Source organism: Oryctolagus cuniculus, chromosome 11 (assembly GCF_051225735.1).
Source record: "Oryctolagus cuniculus isolate XC-2025 breed Fujian yellow rabbit chromosome 11, ASM5122573v1, whole genome shotgun sequence".
NCBI classification, from domain to species: Eukaryota; Metazoa; Chordata; class Mammalia; order Lagomorpha; family Leporidae; genus Oryctolagus; species Oryctolagus cuniculus.
Genome location: NC_142877.1, coordinates 59,102,367 through 59,118,836, shown reverse-complemented (window position 1 = coordinate 59,118,836; position 16,470 = coordinate 59,102,367). Strand labels below are relative to the sequence as shown.

The window sequence follows — 16,470 nt, the reverse complement described above, 5'->3', positions numbered from 1 at the left end:
TCAAATCCACATCCGGGAATGAAGGTAAAGCTTCGGGGTCCAAAGTTATGGATACGGGAGAAGTGAAATTACTCCCTTCCTGGACAACACTAGGTGTTTGCTGTAGATGCCCAGTACCCTAGGGTCAGACTGCTGTGAAGACACGTGGTATGGTTTGCGTAAGCCGCAAAACTACAAGTCCCAGGGCATCTGCTGACGCCAGCAGCTGCCGAAAGGGTCAGCTGGTGCTGCAGTGCGTTCTGGGAGATGTAGTTTCGAGGCGAGGTCGTCTGGCTGGCTAGCCGCAGCCCGGGGTTCTGAAGGCCCTAGCCCACCTAGAGCGATGCATCGCTCGCGCCTCACTGCTCCCGTGTAACACGCCGGGCTCCGTCCGCGCCTGGCGCCGCTCCTGTTCTGCTACCCGCCGGCGGCCAGTCACGTGGAGCCCTTCGCCACGCAAGTCTGGGTCCTTCTGCAAGCCACCGGGGTCCTCGCCACTTCAGTGCCGCTCCCACGTTGCCTGTTCGCGCGAGAGTTTGCAGGGGCGGGTTTAGGGTCGCTGTGTGGTGGGGGCTCGCCCGGCCACACAACCCGAGCCCCGCTTAGGCGCCCAGTTAGGGTGCAGGGAGCTGGGTCAGGCGGCTGCCTGGGCACCCCGTTTCTAGAAAGCACCGACGCGCTCTGGAGGATCACGGACAGCCCCGCTCCCCCCTCAGCCAGGTGCGAGGCTCGGGAGCCACCGAGGCCAAAGTGAGAGTCCGGCGATTTTGCAGCGCCTGGGCCACGGCGGCGGCCCTGGGAGCAGAGGTGGGACGCGTGCGGCGCTAAGGGCTGGGGACGGGCTGCAGCGAAAGCAATGGGGGAGCCCTCAGAAAGGGGGCTGGTCCACACGTGCAGTCCCTTGGAGGCTGGCGGAGGGCATGCGGGCATCTTCTGTGCAGGATCCTGTCAGGCCCTGGTTGTTGAGCGCTCTGCTCGCCGGCCGCCTGGCCTGACCGCAGGCCCCTCGCACGGTCACCGGCCTCCGTCCCGTAGCTGCCACATAGCCCTGTGAACCCTTGGCCGCTAATGGTAACGTACCAACACTTAGGGACTCACCTGCCCCTGAGCCCCAAGCCCTGCGCTCCGGAGGGGTCAGCCCTCAAGCGCCGGCGCAGAGGAGCTTCTTTGTGTCCCAGCCATTTCCTGGAAAGCAGTCAGAATGGCAGGAGGCTCTGGAAGGCCTTGGGATGGAGAGGTGGAGTGTGGGGGGTGCAGGGGAAGTAGAGTCGGTTCCTTACTCTGTTTTGTTTTTTTTTTTTTTCCCCCACCCAAATTCAGGTGGAGCAACCCCATTACGTTAAAGATGAAAGGCTGGGGTTGGCTGGCCCTGCTTCTTGGGGCCCTGCTGGGAACTGCCTGGGCTCGGAGGAGCCAGGATCTACACTGTGGAGGTAAAGAAAAGCACACAGAACATAAGAAGGGGGAGGGAGTGGACTCTGGGCAGGGCTCGAGACCCAAGGCCTGGGGGGAAATGAATGCGAATCCCTCTTACCCAGCTTGCAGGGCTCTGGTGGATGAACTCGAGTGGGAGATTGCCCAGGTGGACCCCAAGAAGACCATTCAGATGGGATCTTTCCGGATCAATCCAGACGGCAGCCAGTCGGTGGTGGAGGTAACTGTTAGTTCCCCCGGAGAGTTCACTCTGGCTTTGAATGAGAACGCAGCTCATTAAGACGGACTTTGGTTTTACAGAAATGAAGACTAACTCAGAGAGGTCCCTGGAAGATTGGGCTCTGTCTCATGAGGTTATCCCTTGTGTGCCTTCTTTCTGGCTCCAACCCCTAAATACTCTGTTTCTGTACAGAACTTGTCACTGGGAGCCCTGATCAGCCCTCTTCTTTATACATCTTTAATTCGTGTAACTCCTGTTTCCTCCCTAGCACTGGGATACATACAGACTTTCATTCAAAAAGAATAAAAGGTCTTATGCTTGTAATTAGGAAATTGATTTCAGCTGAAAATGTAACACACACAAAGCTGTACATAGTGAGCAATATGTAAACATTAAGGTTATGAAGCTTTTGGGTTTTTTTATGTACCTTTTTTTTAAAAAAAGATTTATTTACTCATTATTTGAAAGGCAGAGTTACAGAGAGACAGAGGCAGAGAAAGACAGAGAGGTGTCTTCCATCCGCTGGTTCACTCCCCAGTTGGTTGCAACAGCCAGAGCTGTGCCAATCCAAAGCCAGGAGCTTCCTCTGGGTCTCCCACGCAGGTGCAGGGGCCCAAGCACTTGAACCATCTTCTACTGTTTGCTCAGGCCACAGCAGAGAGCTGGATCAGAAGTGGACCAGCCAGGATTTGAACCAGCTCCCATATGGGATGCCAGCCCTGCAGGCGGCGGCTTCACATGCTATACCACACTGCTGGCCCCTGTGAAATTTTTTTTTTTTTTTTTGACAGGCAGAGTTAGAGAGGGACAAAGGTTTTCCTTCCGTTGGTTCACCCCCGAAATGGCTGCTACGGCTGGGGCACTGCGCTGATCTGAAGCCAGGAGCCAGGTGCTTCCTCCTGGTCTCCCATGCGGGTGCAGAGCCCAAGCACTTGGGCCGTTCTCCACTGCCTTCCCTGGCCACAGCAGAGAGCTGGACTGGAAGAGGAGCAACCGGGACAGAACCGGCACCCCAACCGGGACTAGAACCCCGGGTGCCGACGCCGCAGGCGGAGGATTAGCCTAGTGAGCCGCAGCACCGGCCGAATTGTTTTAATAGTTGTCATCCTCAAAGCCTGTTTTGCGTCTCTATTGCTGTCCTACTGAAAACAAATGTTGGTTTCATTCTAATACTAAAAAAAAATAAATAAATTATCAAGGAGTGATAAGAGGTGCTGAAGGTTGGGTTGGTACCCATGGTCAAAAATTTAATCAATCACACATAGATAATGAAGACTCCATAAAAAAAAACAAAAAGGACAGGGTTCAGAGAGCTTCTGGGTGGCTGGAGGATGGTGCTCAGGGCATGGAAGCTCTGTGCCTCTCTTCATCTGAAGCCTTTGTAATATTCTTTATAATAAGTTGGTAAACATGAGTATTGATCACCTACAGTCATAAGAATGAATTCAAAGGAAAAGAACACCATTGATCAGAGTTGATAATTTGGAGTTAATGCTACATGTCTTATTTGTGCCATGCAGTAAAGATAAAACCATATATTCAAAAGTACTTTGAAACTATACAAATATAGCCATACTGTGTTAGTTAGGGAAGGATTTTTAGAATAAGTTAGTTGAGCCAGAGTTGGAAGGAAGAGTAAGGATATAAATTACTAACGCGCAGACATAGGAGATAGTGACCGAAGGCTGAGGACTTTTCCAGGTGCCTTACGCCCGCTCCGAGGCCCACCTCACAGAGCTGCTTGAGGAAGTGTGTGACCGCATGAAGGAGTATGGGGAACAGATCGATCCTTCCACCCACCGCAAGAACTACGTGCGCGTGGTGGGCCGCAACGGAGAATCCAGCGAACTGGACCTGCAGGGCATCCGCATCGACTCGGATATCAGCGGCACCCTCAAGTTTGCGGTGAGCTCTGGCGCGGGGGTAACTCGTTCTTGGAAATCGGGAGGGCTGTTGGACGGCTCAAGTAGAAAGTTGGGTTAATGTCCTTGTCCTCGTCTCTGGAGGTAGAGGCAGGAGGCCTCTTCCTGCTGCCCTGTATCACTCGTCTCTCCTTTGGGTTGGCAGTGTGAGAGCATCGTGGAAGAATATGAGGATGAACTCATTGAATTCTTTTCCCGAGAGGCTGACAATGTTAAAGACAAACTTTGTAGTAAGCGAACAGGTAAGCTACTACCCATTTATCTCATGTTCTCACCGCCCTATGGAACCTAGCTACCTTCTCTTGGGAAACCTGATAATAGCCCAAGAGTTGGTTTCCATTTCCTTTGCCCCTTGGCTTAGGGACTAGGAGTGTTCCTCTCCATTCTCTGTCTGCTTTCAGATTGGAGATAGAAGCAGGGTGCGGGGCGGGGGTGGTGCAGAGGGGCATGTTTTGTCATTTCTAAGCATATGCTCTCAAGCATGGTGGTTGGTGTGTGCGTCAGTTTGGCTTACCGTATTTCCTTGTTAGTGGTGTGTGTCAGAATGAAAGTGGCGTTTCCCTTCCAATCGTTATGTACTGTTTGCAGATCTGTGTGACCATGCCCTGCACATATCTCACGATGAGCTATGAACCATTGGAGCAGCCCAGACTGACTTGATGGATCACCCCCAGGAGGGGAAGACGGTGGCATTGCCTTTTATATTATGTTTTTACCGAAATGAACTGAAAAAAAATATGAAACCAAAAGTGCAGATGTGTTGTCTTTGCATGCCCGGAGTCAGCCTTTCCATTAGGCCTGAACATCGGGGATTACAGATAGGGAAGGGAGAGCTTGAGGACTGGGGCAACAGAAAGAGGGCTCTGAACCTTTCACTCTGCCTTCGGAGGTTACGCCCCACTCATGAACTAGGTAAGCATTTATTCACTGCCCACCCGAAACGGTGTGCTTAGATTCTAATTATGGAGAAGAGAGGACCCTCTACGCCGGTGGTAGTATAGAATTCTATAAACTCCTTGTACCCATGCCAACAAAGCACGTAAAACAGAGCTCGGTCTTAGAGGAAATACTGCTCATGCATTCTTGTTCCTTCCCTGCCCTTGCAGATGGAGGGACCAGCAAGAGCAGAGACAGGAAGGGGAGAGTGGATGTGACCAGCTCAGCTGACAAGTAAGGGGAGAGATGAGGGAAGCCATGTTATTGCGTGAAAGGCCTTGCATGTGAGCATAAGCTTTAAGATTTGATGCCAGCAGCAAGGAAGAGCAGGTCTTTCTCATCTCTGTCACAAGCCATTGTCAGTCTGGACTCTGTTAAGTTTAGAGATTCTGCACTAGGCTCAGGAATTAGAATCTAAGGGTACCTTTCTTCCTGCAGGGGGTGGAGGGGAATTTCTTAAACACCCTGATTCTGAAGTGTAGCTGTCTCAGGGTTTAGAATGAAACACTTCTGTCTCAGGAATGCCTTAAGGAGGGAACACTTGAACAAGGATTTTTTTTATTTTATTTTTTTATTTAAAGCATTTTAAAATCTAAAGGGACCTGGCCGGCGCCGCGGCTCACTAGGCTAATCCTCCGCCTAGCGGCGCCGGCACACCGGGTTATAGTCCCAGTCGGGGCGCTGGATTCTGTCCCGGTTGCCCCTCTTCCAGGCCAGCTCTCTGCTGTGGCCAGGGAGTGCAGTGGAGGATGGCCCAAGTGCTTGGGCCCTGCACCCCATGGGAGACCAGGAAAAGCACCTGGCTCCTGGCTCCTGCCATCAGATCAGCGCGGTGCGCTGGCCGCAGCGCGCTGGCCGTGGCGGCCATTGGAGGGTGAACCAACGGCAAAAAGGAAGACCTTTCTCTCTGTCTCTCTCTCTCACTGTCCACTCTGCCTGTCAAAAAAATAAAAAAATAAATAAATAAATAAATTAAAAAAAAAAAAAGAAAATCTAAAGGGACCTTGGAGGTCATCTGGCTCATGTCTGCCCATTTTACAGGCAGAGAAACAAGGCCAAGGGAGGCCATGGTTACTGACTTACTGTTCAGTGACAAAACCGGATCTGCAAGGATCTTGCTTTCCCGAGTGCCAGTCTGATCTAGTGCAGCCAGAGTAGCTTCTGATTTAAATCGTTCTTAGTACCCTGCGCTAGGCCTGGCCAGCAGTATCAAAGTTCAGCGGGGCGGGCTTTTGGTGCAGTGATCGAGATGCTGCTGGAGCCCGCGTCCCACATCCGTGTGCCTGGTCTCACGTCCTGGCTGTGCTGCCATTTCAGCTCCCTACTAGTGTGACCCTGGGAGGCAGCGGAGATGGCTCAGGTACTTGACCCCTGCCACCCACATGGGAGACTTAGATAAAGTTTTGGGCTCCTAGCTTTGGCGCGACCCAGCAACAGCTGTTGTAGGCATTTGGGGAGTGAACCAGCAGATGGGAGATCAATCTCTGTCTATCTGCTTATCTGTCTCTGTCTCTGCCTTTCAAGTAAATAAAAGTAAATTGGAAAAAAAAAATCTGTTAGGTATTCGACAAAGCTTCCTTATAGCACACATCGCTATGAAATGTTATTGCTAGTGAAAACAATGACTCTTATAACTCATCTATTTAATCAGACGTTTTTGTTTTGTTTTTGATACATAATAATGTGTACAGTTCTATAAAAGTCTTTTTCCTTAACTGGGAAAGCTCTTGTTTTATTTATTGGCCTCCCTTCTTTTTTCCTTCAAGGTGTCCGCCTCTTTGTACCTCCTTCATTTAACAGTGTCATCTACAGGAATTCCTACTCCCTGCACGTTATCCTGCTGGTGAGAAAACCCTTCCTTGGGACCAAGGAGGTGTAGGAGGTGACCACGGCCTCTGAAAGCGTTAACACATGAGCCCAGAACAGGCTCTGTGGTGCTAGTTCACAGAACTCAGAGCCTGGTGTTAATTCCATCTTCTCTCATCAGCCCAAAGCAATGCTCTGTCCTGTCGAATCAGTTTCCCAAACCAGTTCTAAGGAAGCTTTTAAAATTTTTTGTTTATTTTCGTTTATTCAAAAGGCAGAGAGACACAGAGATCATTCTTCCATCTTCTGGTTTGCACTCCCAAATGCCCACAACAGCCGAGACTGAGCCAGGCTAAATCCTGAAGCTCAGAACCCAATAATCCAGGTCTCTTACGTAGGTGCAGGGGTTCAAGTATTTGAGCCATCACCTGCTGCCTTCCAGGATACTCAAAGAAGCTGGAACTGGAAGCAAAACCAGGACTTAAACCCAGGCATTCTGATACTGGATGTGGATGTTCCAAGTAGCATCTTAACCACTGCACCAAACACCCTTCTCTTATAAATTTTTTCCTTCTGTGATGCATATGAGTAATATTCACATTCTTCATACTCCAGAGAGTATACCTGATTCTTCCACTGCCTGCTGGATGTCTAAACATTCCTTTCTCTTCCAGAAGGCTAGGTCTGTCAGAAGTATTCAGGGTGATACGACTGTAGAAGTATAAAAACATTCTTATAGGAGATTTGAGACTTTTACCAAAAACAAAAATTACAAGTTTTAATAAATTTTCTATTAAGATTTGTTTGCGTGAAAGGCAATGACAGAAAGAGATTTTTCACCTGCTGGTTTATTCTCCAAATGGCCTCAAATCCAGGGGTGGGCTAGACTAAAACGAGGAGCCCAGAATTCCATTTGGGTATCCCACAAATAGGGGGGCAGGGGCCCAAGTAATTGGGCTGTCTTCCCAGGTGCATTAGCAGGGAGCGGCATTGGAAACAGAGCAGCCAGGACTTGAACAGCACTCCAGTACGGGTTGCAAGTGTTAACAATTGGGGCCTTAACCTGTTGTGCCACAACCTTCCTGGCCCCCGTAATAAACTTAGTGATGAAACTCACTGCTTTGTCAAGGTACAGCCATTAAGAACTCTCCAGCTTGAGAGTCCGCCACAGTGATACGTCCTGCGTAGGAAAGGGTAGAAGTTACCTTGATTTGCTCCTCAGAAGGTTATAAGGATACATGCTACACATTTCTAAGTTCATACCACAATGAATCCATGAATTAGTCTTAACCTGTCTGGAGGCTTACTATAACAACTTATCAACTTATTCCAGCCCAACATTGGGTGTAGCATGTACTTTTTTTGGGGGGGGGGGGACAAGAGTGAGAGCTGTCACTTGCTGATTGCTAATCCCCAAATGTCTGCATGGCCAGAGCTAGAAACTGGAAGCTTGCGAACTCAGCCCAGGTCTCTCGTGTGGGTGGCAAAAGCCCAACCTCTTGAACTACCACCACTGCCTCCTGGGGATCAGGAGCTGGAACTTGGGGCAGAATGTAGGCACTCTGATAGGAATGTGCATCTTAACCAGTGTCTTAACCGGTAAGCTAAACACTAGCCCCAAGCATATACTATTAACCCTGCAAATCTGGTTACACTTTAAAGATGTAGGGGCTGGGGCTGGGGCTGGGGCTGTGGCACAGCGAGTTAAAGCCCTAGCCTGCTGCACCAGTATCCATTTGGTACCACCTGCTCCTCTTTCAATCCTGCTCTCTCCTATGGTCTGTGAAAGCAGTAAAAGATGGCCTGAGTGCTTGGGCCCCTGTACCTACATGGGGGACTCAGAAGAAGCTCCTGACTTTGGATCAGCTCAGTTCCAGCCATCGCGGACATTTGGGGAATGAACCAACAGATGGAAGACTTCCCTTTCTGACTCTTTTCAAATAAAATAAATCTTTTTAAAAAAGAATTTAGATGCCATATAATTTGTCAGTGAAATGTTTGAAGGGCAGGTATTATGGTGCAGTAGATTAAGCCACTGCTGCCTGGGATGCCCACATCCTGTATTGGAGTGCCTGGGCTCCACTTCTAGTCCAGCTTCCTGCTAATGCACCTGGGAGGTAGATGAAGGCTCAGGGACTTAGGTTCTTGCCACTCATGCCCATGTGGGAGACCTGGATGGCATTCCTGGCTCCTGGCTTTGCCCAGCCTCTGCTATTGCAGGCATTTGGGGAGTGAACCAGCAGATGGAAGATCTTCGTCATTCTATGCCTTTCGAATAAATGTTAGAACTTAAATACTTCCATGGTAATAAAGCTCCAGGTGTAACTAGGAAAATTTATTTGAAAACACGATCCTTTGGTAATAACTTTTAGAGGAATTTTTTACTGTTGAGAAGGAGTCACAGCAAGGACAAGAATCCTTTAAATATAGGATAGGGATGAGAAGCTGAATATGCAAATAACAGCCACACATGTTCTCATTTACAACTCTTAAGCTCAGAGAGGCTAAGCATCTTGCTAGGCAGCAAGGAGCCATTTGTCAACTCCAGTGGTCATCTTATGTGTGAGGCAGTGGTCTTTCTGCTGTACCTCCCTCCATGTAGTCTCCAGTGGCTTTGTACTTTATTATTATTATTATTTTAAAGCTCAGAACTTCTTAGAGGACAAAATACATTATCATGTCTGATGATCAATGCAATCAAATTCATCATAGCTCTGTAAAGTACTTTTAAAGGTTTAAAGAATATATTTTAATTTATTTGAAAAGCAGACAGAGACAGAAACTGTCCATCAGTTGGTTCATTGCCCCAAATGCCCACACAACAGCCAGGGCTGAAGCTGGGAGCCAAGAACTCCATCCAGGTTTCCCACATGAATAGCAGGGACCTGAGGACTTGAGCCGTCACCTGCTGCCTCCCAGAGTGTGCATTAGCAGAGCAGCCAGGACACAAACCAGGCACTCCCATGTGGGGTGAGAGCATCCTAGACAGTATTAACTGCTGCACCAAACACTGGCCCTTAAAGCAGTACTTAGAATTTGTTTGGAGACCACCTCCAAGTTTGCATGCCTGCCCTCTGATTCTAGTAAGCTGTAGCGGAAAAGCCTTGCGTCATTCTGTTCTGCCATTCAGGTCTGTTTCCCTGAAGAAGTCCACTTTACCCCTCTGGCCATTTTAGGTATTAAGTCTTTGTCTCTCCTACCTTTATATATTTTCTGGAGGTCACCATCGATCATGTTTTTCAGGTATAGATAGGCAAAGTTTTTAAAGGTAAGAGCAGGGTTCCTTTTCTTTTAAAATATCATTAAATATAGCCACACATTGAGCTCATGTTTCCAGTTGACAGTGATTCAAAAACCTTCTTACTGAGTTACAGCTGATAATTCACATTCAATCATCATATAAACAACAAAGCTTAGTAGATAAGAGACAGGCTCTGCAGTGAGGCTGGCTTGGGTCTGAATTCTGGCTATGCCAATTATGAGCCGTGACCCTGGATGGGATACTTCATCCAAACCTTGGTTTCCCTTTTTAGACACACTAACTAACTAATATTAATTAATAGTATTAATTAATATTACCTAAATATCATAGATGTTATTGGGAATTAATACATATACCATATTTGGCTAGCCTCTGGTAATAGTAACTACTCAAACTTTAGCTATTAAGCTATTAAGTTGGGTTTATCCTTGCAGTTTTGAAAGGATTTAAATTCAGGCTGTATTGTCCCACTTTGGCCACCAGAGAGCACCATTGTCACTGCCCATTTTAAAGAGATCCTCCCAAGGTCAGGATGACCTCAGTGCTCATCTTCTCTAATGCTCCTTTAGTTACCAGGCACTTTGTTGTATGAGGGTACTTCAAAAAGTTCATGGAAGAAATAAAACGTTTATTTGGGCACAAAGAAAATTTTGAAATGCACGCATAGTTTTTTCATAATATGCATGTCCCACATATTATCAAAAAAATGTTTTTGCACCAAAAGCAGCTCACATTTTTTATTCCACTTTTCCATGAACTTTAAAAAATACTGTCTAGTTGGACCTAGCACTCACTTACCTGCCTTATTCTTAACGTCTCCCTTAACTTACTATGTGCCCAGGCCTCCACCGTGCTCAGAAAGAGACTCTCCGCCAGCTTCTGTGAGTTCCCGTTTAGCCCCTCTGATCCCTGGGCTTCCTCACTGCCCTCACAGTAGTGGGTATCAGGACTGGACAACTTCAAAAAAGTCCATAAAGGCTTTGCGAGGCTGTGTTCTGGGACCCTGTGTCAAGGGGCTGAGAACACTGCAGTCCCTCACTGTTTCTTCAATCACAAAAGCTCCAAAGTAGGTCACCCTCCGGTCACCCAGCTGGCCCTTCAGTAGCCTCATCCTGAGCGTGCCACCTGTCTCCTGGGGCAGCAGAGTTCAGTCCTCTGGTCTGCCGGCTAGTCTCTGTGGATGATTAACCGGAGGGGAGGAACCAGGTCAGACTATTCTAGGGTTAGGAGGAAATCCCCTGTGAGATGCTAAATTGGGAGCAAATATTGATCACTGAAGCTTTGAAGTCGCCGGGGAGTTGGCTGCGGTCCGTGCTGCTCAGGGACTTTGTGTGGCTTCTCTTTGTGGACTTCTTTCCTAAGACCTGTCTGATCCCCAGGCCTGGGGAGCACTGGTTGACAGGTGTGACACCAACTATGAGGAAACTGGGGAAGGGAGAATAAGGCTTTCAACATTTTTTTTCTTTTTTGAGGTCTGGGCTATGAAACTGTCTTTATAAATGAGGTCTATCTAAAGCTGGCTGAAATGGATCCTGAGACCGGTGAACCTGGTTGTTACTGCCATGTCTCAGAGAGTTAAAAAGGCTGTTCACAGCTGGCACTGCGGCTCACCTAGGCTAATCCTCTGCCTGCGGCGCTGGCACACCGGGTTCGAGTCCCGGTCGGGGCTCCAGATTCTGTCCTGGTTGCCCCTCTTCCAGTCCAGCTCTCTGCTGTGGCCCAGGAAGGCAGTGGAGGATGGCCCAAGTGCTTGGGCCCCTGCACTTGCATGGGAGACCAGGAGGAAGCACCCGGCTTCTGGCTTTGGATTGGCGCAGCACGCCGGCCGTGGCGGCCATTTGGGGGGTGAACCAAAGGAAGGAAGACCTTTCTCTCTGTCTGTCTCTAACTCTGCCTGTCAAAAAAAAAAAAAAAAAGCTGTTCACTTGGGGCTTGGGGTTTATAGATAAGAAGCTCTGCTCTTTGGGTCAGTTCCCCTCTGCCTTTGAGTCAGTGATGATGACAGACTCAAGGAGAGAAAAGTCCAGGGGTCTTGTCTACCCAGAGGAGTTCATGGTGTGGACGATCACTTTAGTGCCATGGGTCATGCAGCGGTCTCTGGGGAGCACAGGGTAAGAGAGGACAGAACACAGCCAAGTAGGAGAAATGCCCAGAGGCTCAGAGGGAGCGATAGGACAGGGAGGGGGCCGAATGCCTGATGTGGCATGAAGAGTGAGTGTCCACTTCCTGATCTTGTGGCTAGATACAGGGTGGACTGGCCGTGTGGGGTTCTGTGACTGGGGTAGCCCTAAGACTGAAACCCGGCTGGCGCCACGGCTCACTAGGCTAATCCTACGCCTAGCGGCGCCGGCACACCAGGTTCTAGTCCCGGTCGGGGCGTCGGATTCTGTCCCGGTTGCCCCTCTTCCAGGCCAGCCCTCTGCTGTGGCCAGGGAGTGCAGTGGAGGATGGCCCAGGTGCTTGGGCCCTGCACCCCACGGGAGACCAGGAAAAGCACCTGGCTCCTGGCTCCTGCCATCGGATCAGCGTGGTGCGCCAGCCGCGGTGCGCCGGCTGCAGCGCGCCGGCCGCGGCGGCCATTGGAGGGTGAACCAACGGCAAAGGAAGACCTTTCTCTCTGTCTCTCTCTCTCACTGTCCACTCTGCCTGTCAAAAAAAAAAAAAAAAAAAAAAAAAGACTGAAACCCAGCATTCCAGGTGAAATGGTGGTGGTTGGCCGGCGCCGCAGCTCAGTAGGCTAATCCTCCACCTCGCGGGGCCGGCACACGGGTTCTAGTCCTGGTCGGGACACCGGATTCTGTCCCAGTTGCCCCTCTTCCAGGCCAACTCTCTGCTGTGGCCCGGGAGTGCGGTGGAGGATGGCCCAAGTCCTTGGGCCCTGCACCCCATGGGAGACCAGGAGAAGCACCTGGCTCCTGGCTTTGGATCAGCGCGGTGCACTGGCTGCACCGGCCATTGGAGGGTGAACCAACGGCAAAGGAAGACCTTTCTCTCTCTCTCCCACTGTCCACTCTGCCTGTCAAAAAAAAAGAAAAAAGAAAAAGAAATGGTGGTGTCAGAGGAAACTGACAAAAGGTTACCTCCGTTCTGTGTCTCCCATGGAAGGAGAATGTCCGAGCAGACAAGGCAGAGATAAAAGCAAGATTTATTAAAGTCAGAGACCTGGTGCAGTGGCCAGGAGTGGGGCTCCTGGAGAGGCAAAACCCAAAGAGGCTGGTGGTAGTGGGGTTTCTAAGCACAATGTCGGGAGGAAAACCACAGTCATTAGTTACAAGGTGGGGACAACCCATCAGAAGACCTGATTTGTAATCTTATTTGCCCTGTCTGGCTTGCTCATGATAAAAAGCCAGGGGCAGGGTAGGGAATGGCAGTCCAGACGGGGTTCGAGCAGGAGCTGTGGAGAAGCTGCTTCCACCTGAGGTTTCATGTGCATGGCCATCTAGAAGTCTCGCTGTTTCAGGTCTGGAGATAGTGAATCTAACAAGCAGATTAAAATACAGAGTCTAAACAGAGGACAGGATCATTATTAGAGGACCTAACAAAGTTTTTCCATTGAAAGAAAAATAGAAACTGAGAGGAGGGGCTTGATGATAATCAGGTGGGTGTTAAGGCCTGGCCAGGTATATATGGGGTCCAGACCTATGTGTCTCTTCATGTTGGGTTCTGGACGAGACATCATACGGGAGGTGTGAACCTCCTTAGGGAAGGCACCCTGTTGATTTCCATTACCTAGCTGGCTGGGGAAGAGAGCTGGCATCTCTAAAAGGAGACTTACAGTTCTGCCTGCAGTGTACTGACCCTAGGCCATCCCGACAACAGCAGTGTTTACTTTGGAAGCTGGGCAGAGTGAAGGGCTTTTCAGCTTAGAGCCAGCAAGCTCTGACCTGGGAACTTTTCGATTCCAGGGCAGTTCTGTTTCCAGTGACCCAGCTCTTGGCTGGCAGAGCCAACCAGGCTCTTCAGAGGCTGGCGACCTCCTGGCTTTCCACATCAAAAACCAATGCCGTCTGGAGTGGACTGGCCTGGGGGGCTCCTTGATGGCAGATCACTGGGTAAAAGCTGTTATTGGGGCCGGTGTTGTGGCATAGCCAGTTTAGCTGCTGCCTGCAATACCAGCATCCCATGTGGGTGCCAGTTCGAATTCTGGCTACCCCACTTCTAATCCAGCTCCCTGCTAATGCGCCTGGGAAAGCACTGGAAGATGGCCCAAGTCCTTGGGCCCCTGCACCCAGGTGAGAGACCCAGAAGAAGCTCCTGGCTTCAGATCAGCCCAGCCCTGGCCATTGTGGCCATTTGAGGTGTGAACCAGCATATGGAAGACTCCCCTCTCCCCCCACTAACTCTGCCTTTCAAATAAATAAATGTTTTTTTGGAGGAAAAAAAAAAAGCTATTACTAATTGTCCTGCCACCTGTCCTTACGTTGCTCCTACTGCCTAGCTTGCTTCTTTTCCTCCTGGTTTCTGGTAGACTACGAAGGAGCTTTTAATGTCAGCCAATAGGGTGTTCAGTACCCTCCCTAACCTCTGGTGGCCTGAGCTAGAAATCTACAGTCACAGGCGTGTTCTGACAGTGTTCTCCCTGTGAGATAAGATGATGCCACAAGGAGAGCTACGTCCTCACTTTAGGATCACACTTGATGGCCACCTTATGCAAACGGTCTATAAATTTTGAAGGTAAAGACTTCAAATTAAAACTTTTTATTTGTACAGGGAGGTTTTGGGGCCAGCGCTGTGGCACAGTGGGTTAACGCCCTGGCCTGAAGCGCCGGCATCCCATATGGGTGCTGGTTCTGGTCCCGGCTGCTCCTCTTTCAATCCAGCTTTCTGCTATGGCCTGGGAAAGCAGTAGAAGATGGCCCAGTCCTTGGGCTCCTGCACCCTTGTGGGAGACCCAAAGGAAGCTCTTGGCTCCTGGCTTTGGATTGGCACAGCTCCGGCCGTTGCAGCCATCTAGGGAGTGAACCAGCGAGTGGAAGACTCTCTGTCTCTACCTCTCTCTGTAACTCTGTCTTTCAAATAGCATAAAATAAATCTTTAAAAAGAAAAAAAAAAAAGAAAAGGGGGGTTTTGCTTGTTTACTGTGCCCACGGGAAAGCCATCCCTTTTATAAGGTCTAAATATCAAACTGTACATCCTGGAGAGTTTTTTTTTTTTTTTTTTTTTTTTGACAGAGTGGACAGTGAGAGAGAGAGACAGAGAGAAAGGTCTTCCTTTGCCGTTGGTTCACCCTCCAATGGCTGCTGCGGCCGGCGTGCCGCGGCCGGAGCACCGCGCTGATCCGATGGCAGGAGCCAGGAGCCAGGTGCTTTTCCTGGTCTCCCATGGGGTGCAGGGCCTAAGCACCTGGGCCATCCTCCACTGCACACCCTGGCCACAGCAGAGAGCTGGCCTGGAAGAGGGGCAACCGGGACAGAATCCGCCGCCCCGACCCGGACTAGAACCCGGTGTGCCGGCGCCGCTAGGCGGAGGATTAGCCTAGTGAGCTGCGGTGCTGGCAGAGAATCCTTTAGAATAGTCAGTTTCCCATGTTGAATAGAATAGAGGAGAAATGAGGAGACAAATCAGGCCTTGTAGATTGCTTGCTCTTAGTAGCTTAATATCAAGTGAAAACGTAGCAAGCAATTTTAATTGTTAAATAACAACTTAGGAAAAGATTTACCAGAAGGACGAATGCCTTTTATAAATTTCAAGATAAGAGTACATGTATTTGGAAACATTGCTTAAATATCTAACACAAGTGTAACTTGTTTGACCAGCAAACCTAAACACAGATATGTCAATGAAACATTTTTAGTTTCTTTTTTTTTTTTTTTTAAGATTTATTTATTTACTTGAAAGAGTTACAGAAAGGCAGAGAGGTCTTCCATCTGCTGGTTCACTCCCCAAATGGCCACAATGGCCGGAGCTGGGCCAATCCCAAGCCAGATGCCAGGTCTGCTATGTGGGTGCAGGGACCCAAGGACTTGGGCCATCTTCTACTGCTTTCCCAGGCCATAGCAGAGAGCTGGATTGGAAGTGGAGCAACTGGGTCTTGAACTGGCACCCATATGGGATGCTGGCACTACAGGTGGTGGTTTTACCTGCTGTGCCACAGTGCTGGCCCCCTTTAGTTTCTTTCTTACCAACATTTTTTTTAAAGATTTATTTATTTACTTGAAAGGCAGAGTTATAGATAGGCAGAGGCAGAGAGAAAGAGAGAGAAGTCTTCATCCACTGGTTCACTCCCCAGATGGCCACAATGGCCAGAGCTGTGCTGATAGGAAGCCAGGAGCCAGCAGCTTCTTCCAGGTTTCCCACGTGGGTGCAGAGGCCCAAGGACTTGGGCCATCTTTTACTGCTTTCCCAGGCCACAGCTCCTAGGTGGATTAGAAGTGGTGCAGCTGGGATTTGAACCAGTGCCCATATGGGATGCCGGCACTGCAGGTGGCAGCTTTACCTGCCACACCACAGCGCCAGCCCCTATGTACATACTTATAATACATAACATTACAGGATAGAACAATAAAGCAGTTTCAGTATTACCTTCTTAAAATCTTTATTTGGTTTTTTTAAAAATTACCATCAATAAATAAGAATTACTTCCTGCTCTTAGTAACCTAAATGAACCACACTTTTTCTCAGTTGGACTCTGTAGTCCATTCTTGGCTTTATCTGCTTACAGAACTATCTCAAAGTACTGAATACAACAGAGGTCAGGGATAAAGAAATCCTGTGGAAACTAAAAGAGGACACATCTAAACCCAGAGCCGCCAACAATGTTCTAACTTCCATAAGCAGGAAATCTGATTTTTAGTGTCTGGAGAATACAAAACAGTGGACTTTGGGGGTGGCACTGTGGTGCAGCGGGTTAAAGCCCTGGCATGAAGCGCCGGCATCCATATGGGCGCTGGTTCTAGTCCCGGCTGCTCCAC

At 49.3% G+C, this 16,470-nt stretch overlaps 1 protein-coding gene, 1 long non-coding RNA gene and 1 other non-coding gene across 4 annotated transcripts; 2 read left to right on the top strand and 1 right to left on the bottom strand.

Annotated features, from left to right (window-relative positions):
- Positions 1–173: 173 nt before the first annotated feature.
- CNPY2 (canopy FGF signaling regulator 2) lies at positions 174–4,304 on the top strand. 2 transcript variants are annotated; one of them, XM_002711077.6, is made up of 6 exons: positions 174–786; positions 1,300–1,412; positions 1,518–1,633; positions 3,335–3,538; positions 3,701–3,797; positions 4,144–4,304. In XM_002711077.6, the coding sequence occupies exons 2-6, from the start codon at positions 1,325–1,327 to the stop codon at positions 4,185–4,187; spliced, it is 549 nt and encodes a 182-aa protein (XP_002711123.1). In that variant the 5' UTR covers positions 174–786; positions 1,300–1,324; the 3' UTR covers positions 4,188–4,304. The 2 variants fall into 2 exon arrangements, with proteins under 2 accessions (XP_002711123.1, XP_069908522.1); XM_070052421.2 differs by having other exon boundaries at positions 223–699.
- A 285-nt stretch (positions 4,305–4,589) lies between these two features.
- LOC149123492 (uncharacterized) lies at positions 4,590–6,545 on the top strand. The gene is made up of 2 exons (XR_016216814.1): positions 4,590–4,725; positions 6,258–6,545. It is a non-coding gene; the product is annotated as an uncharacterized LOC149123492 (long non-coding RNA).
- Positions 6,546–8,938: 2,393 nt separating this feature from the next.
- LOC127491218 (small nucleolar RNA SNORD61) lies at positions 8,939–9,010 on the bottom strand. The gene has a single exon (XR_007919808.1). It is a non-coding gene; the product is annotated as a small nucleolar RNA SNORD61 (small nucleolar RNA).
- Positions 9,011–16,470: the final 7,460 nt, after the last annotated feature.

Excerpts from the sequence above, each read along its gene's own strand:
- CNPY2 (XM_002711077.6), top strand. The coding sequence starts at position 1,325 with ATGAAAGGCTGGGGTTGGCTGGCCCTGCTTCTTGGGGCCCTGCTGGGA. Across the intron at positions 1,413-1,517 it reads CCAGGATCTACACTGTGGAG|CTTGCAGGGCTCTGGTGGAT; the intron begins GTAAAGAAAAGC and ends CCTCTTACCCAG. Across the intron at positions 3,539-3,700 it reads GCGGCACCCTCAAGTTTGCG|TGTGAGAGCATCGTGGAAGA; the intron begins GTGAGCTCTGGC and ends TTGGGTTGGCAG.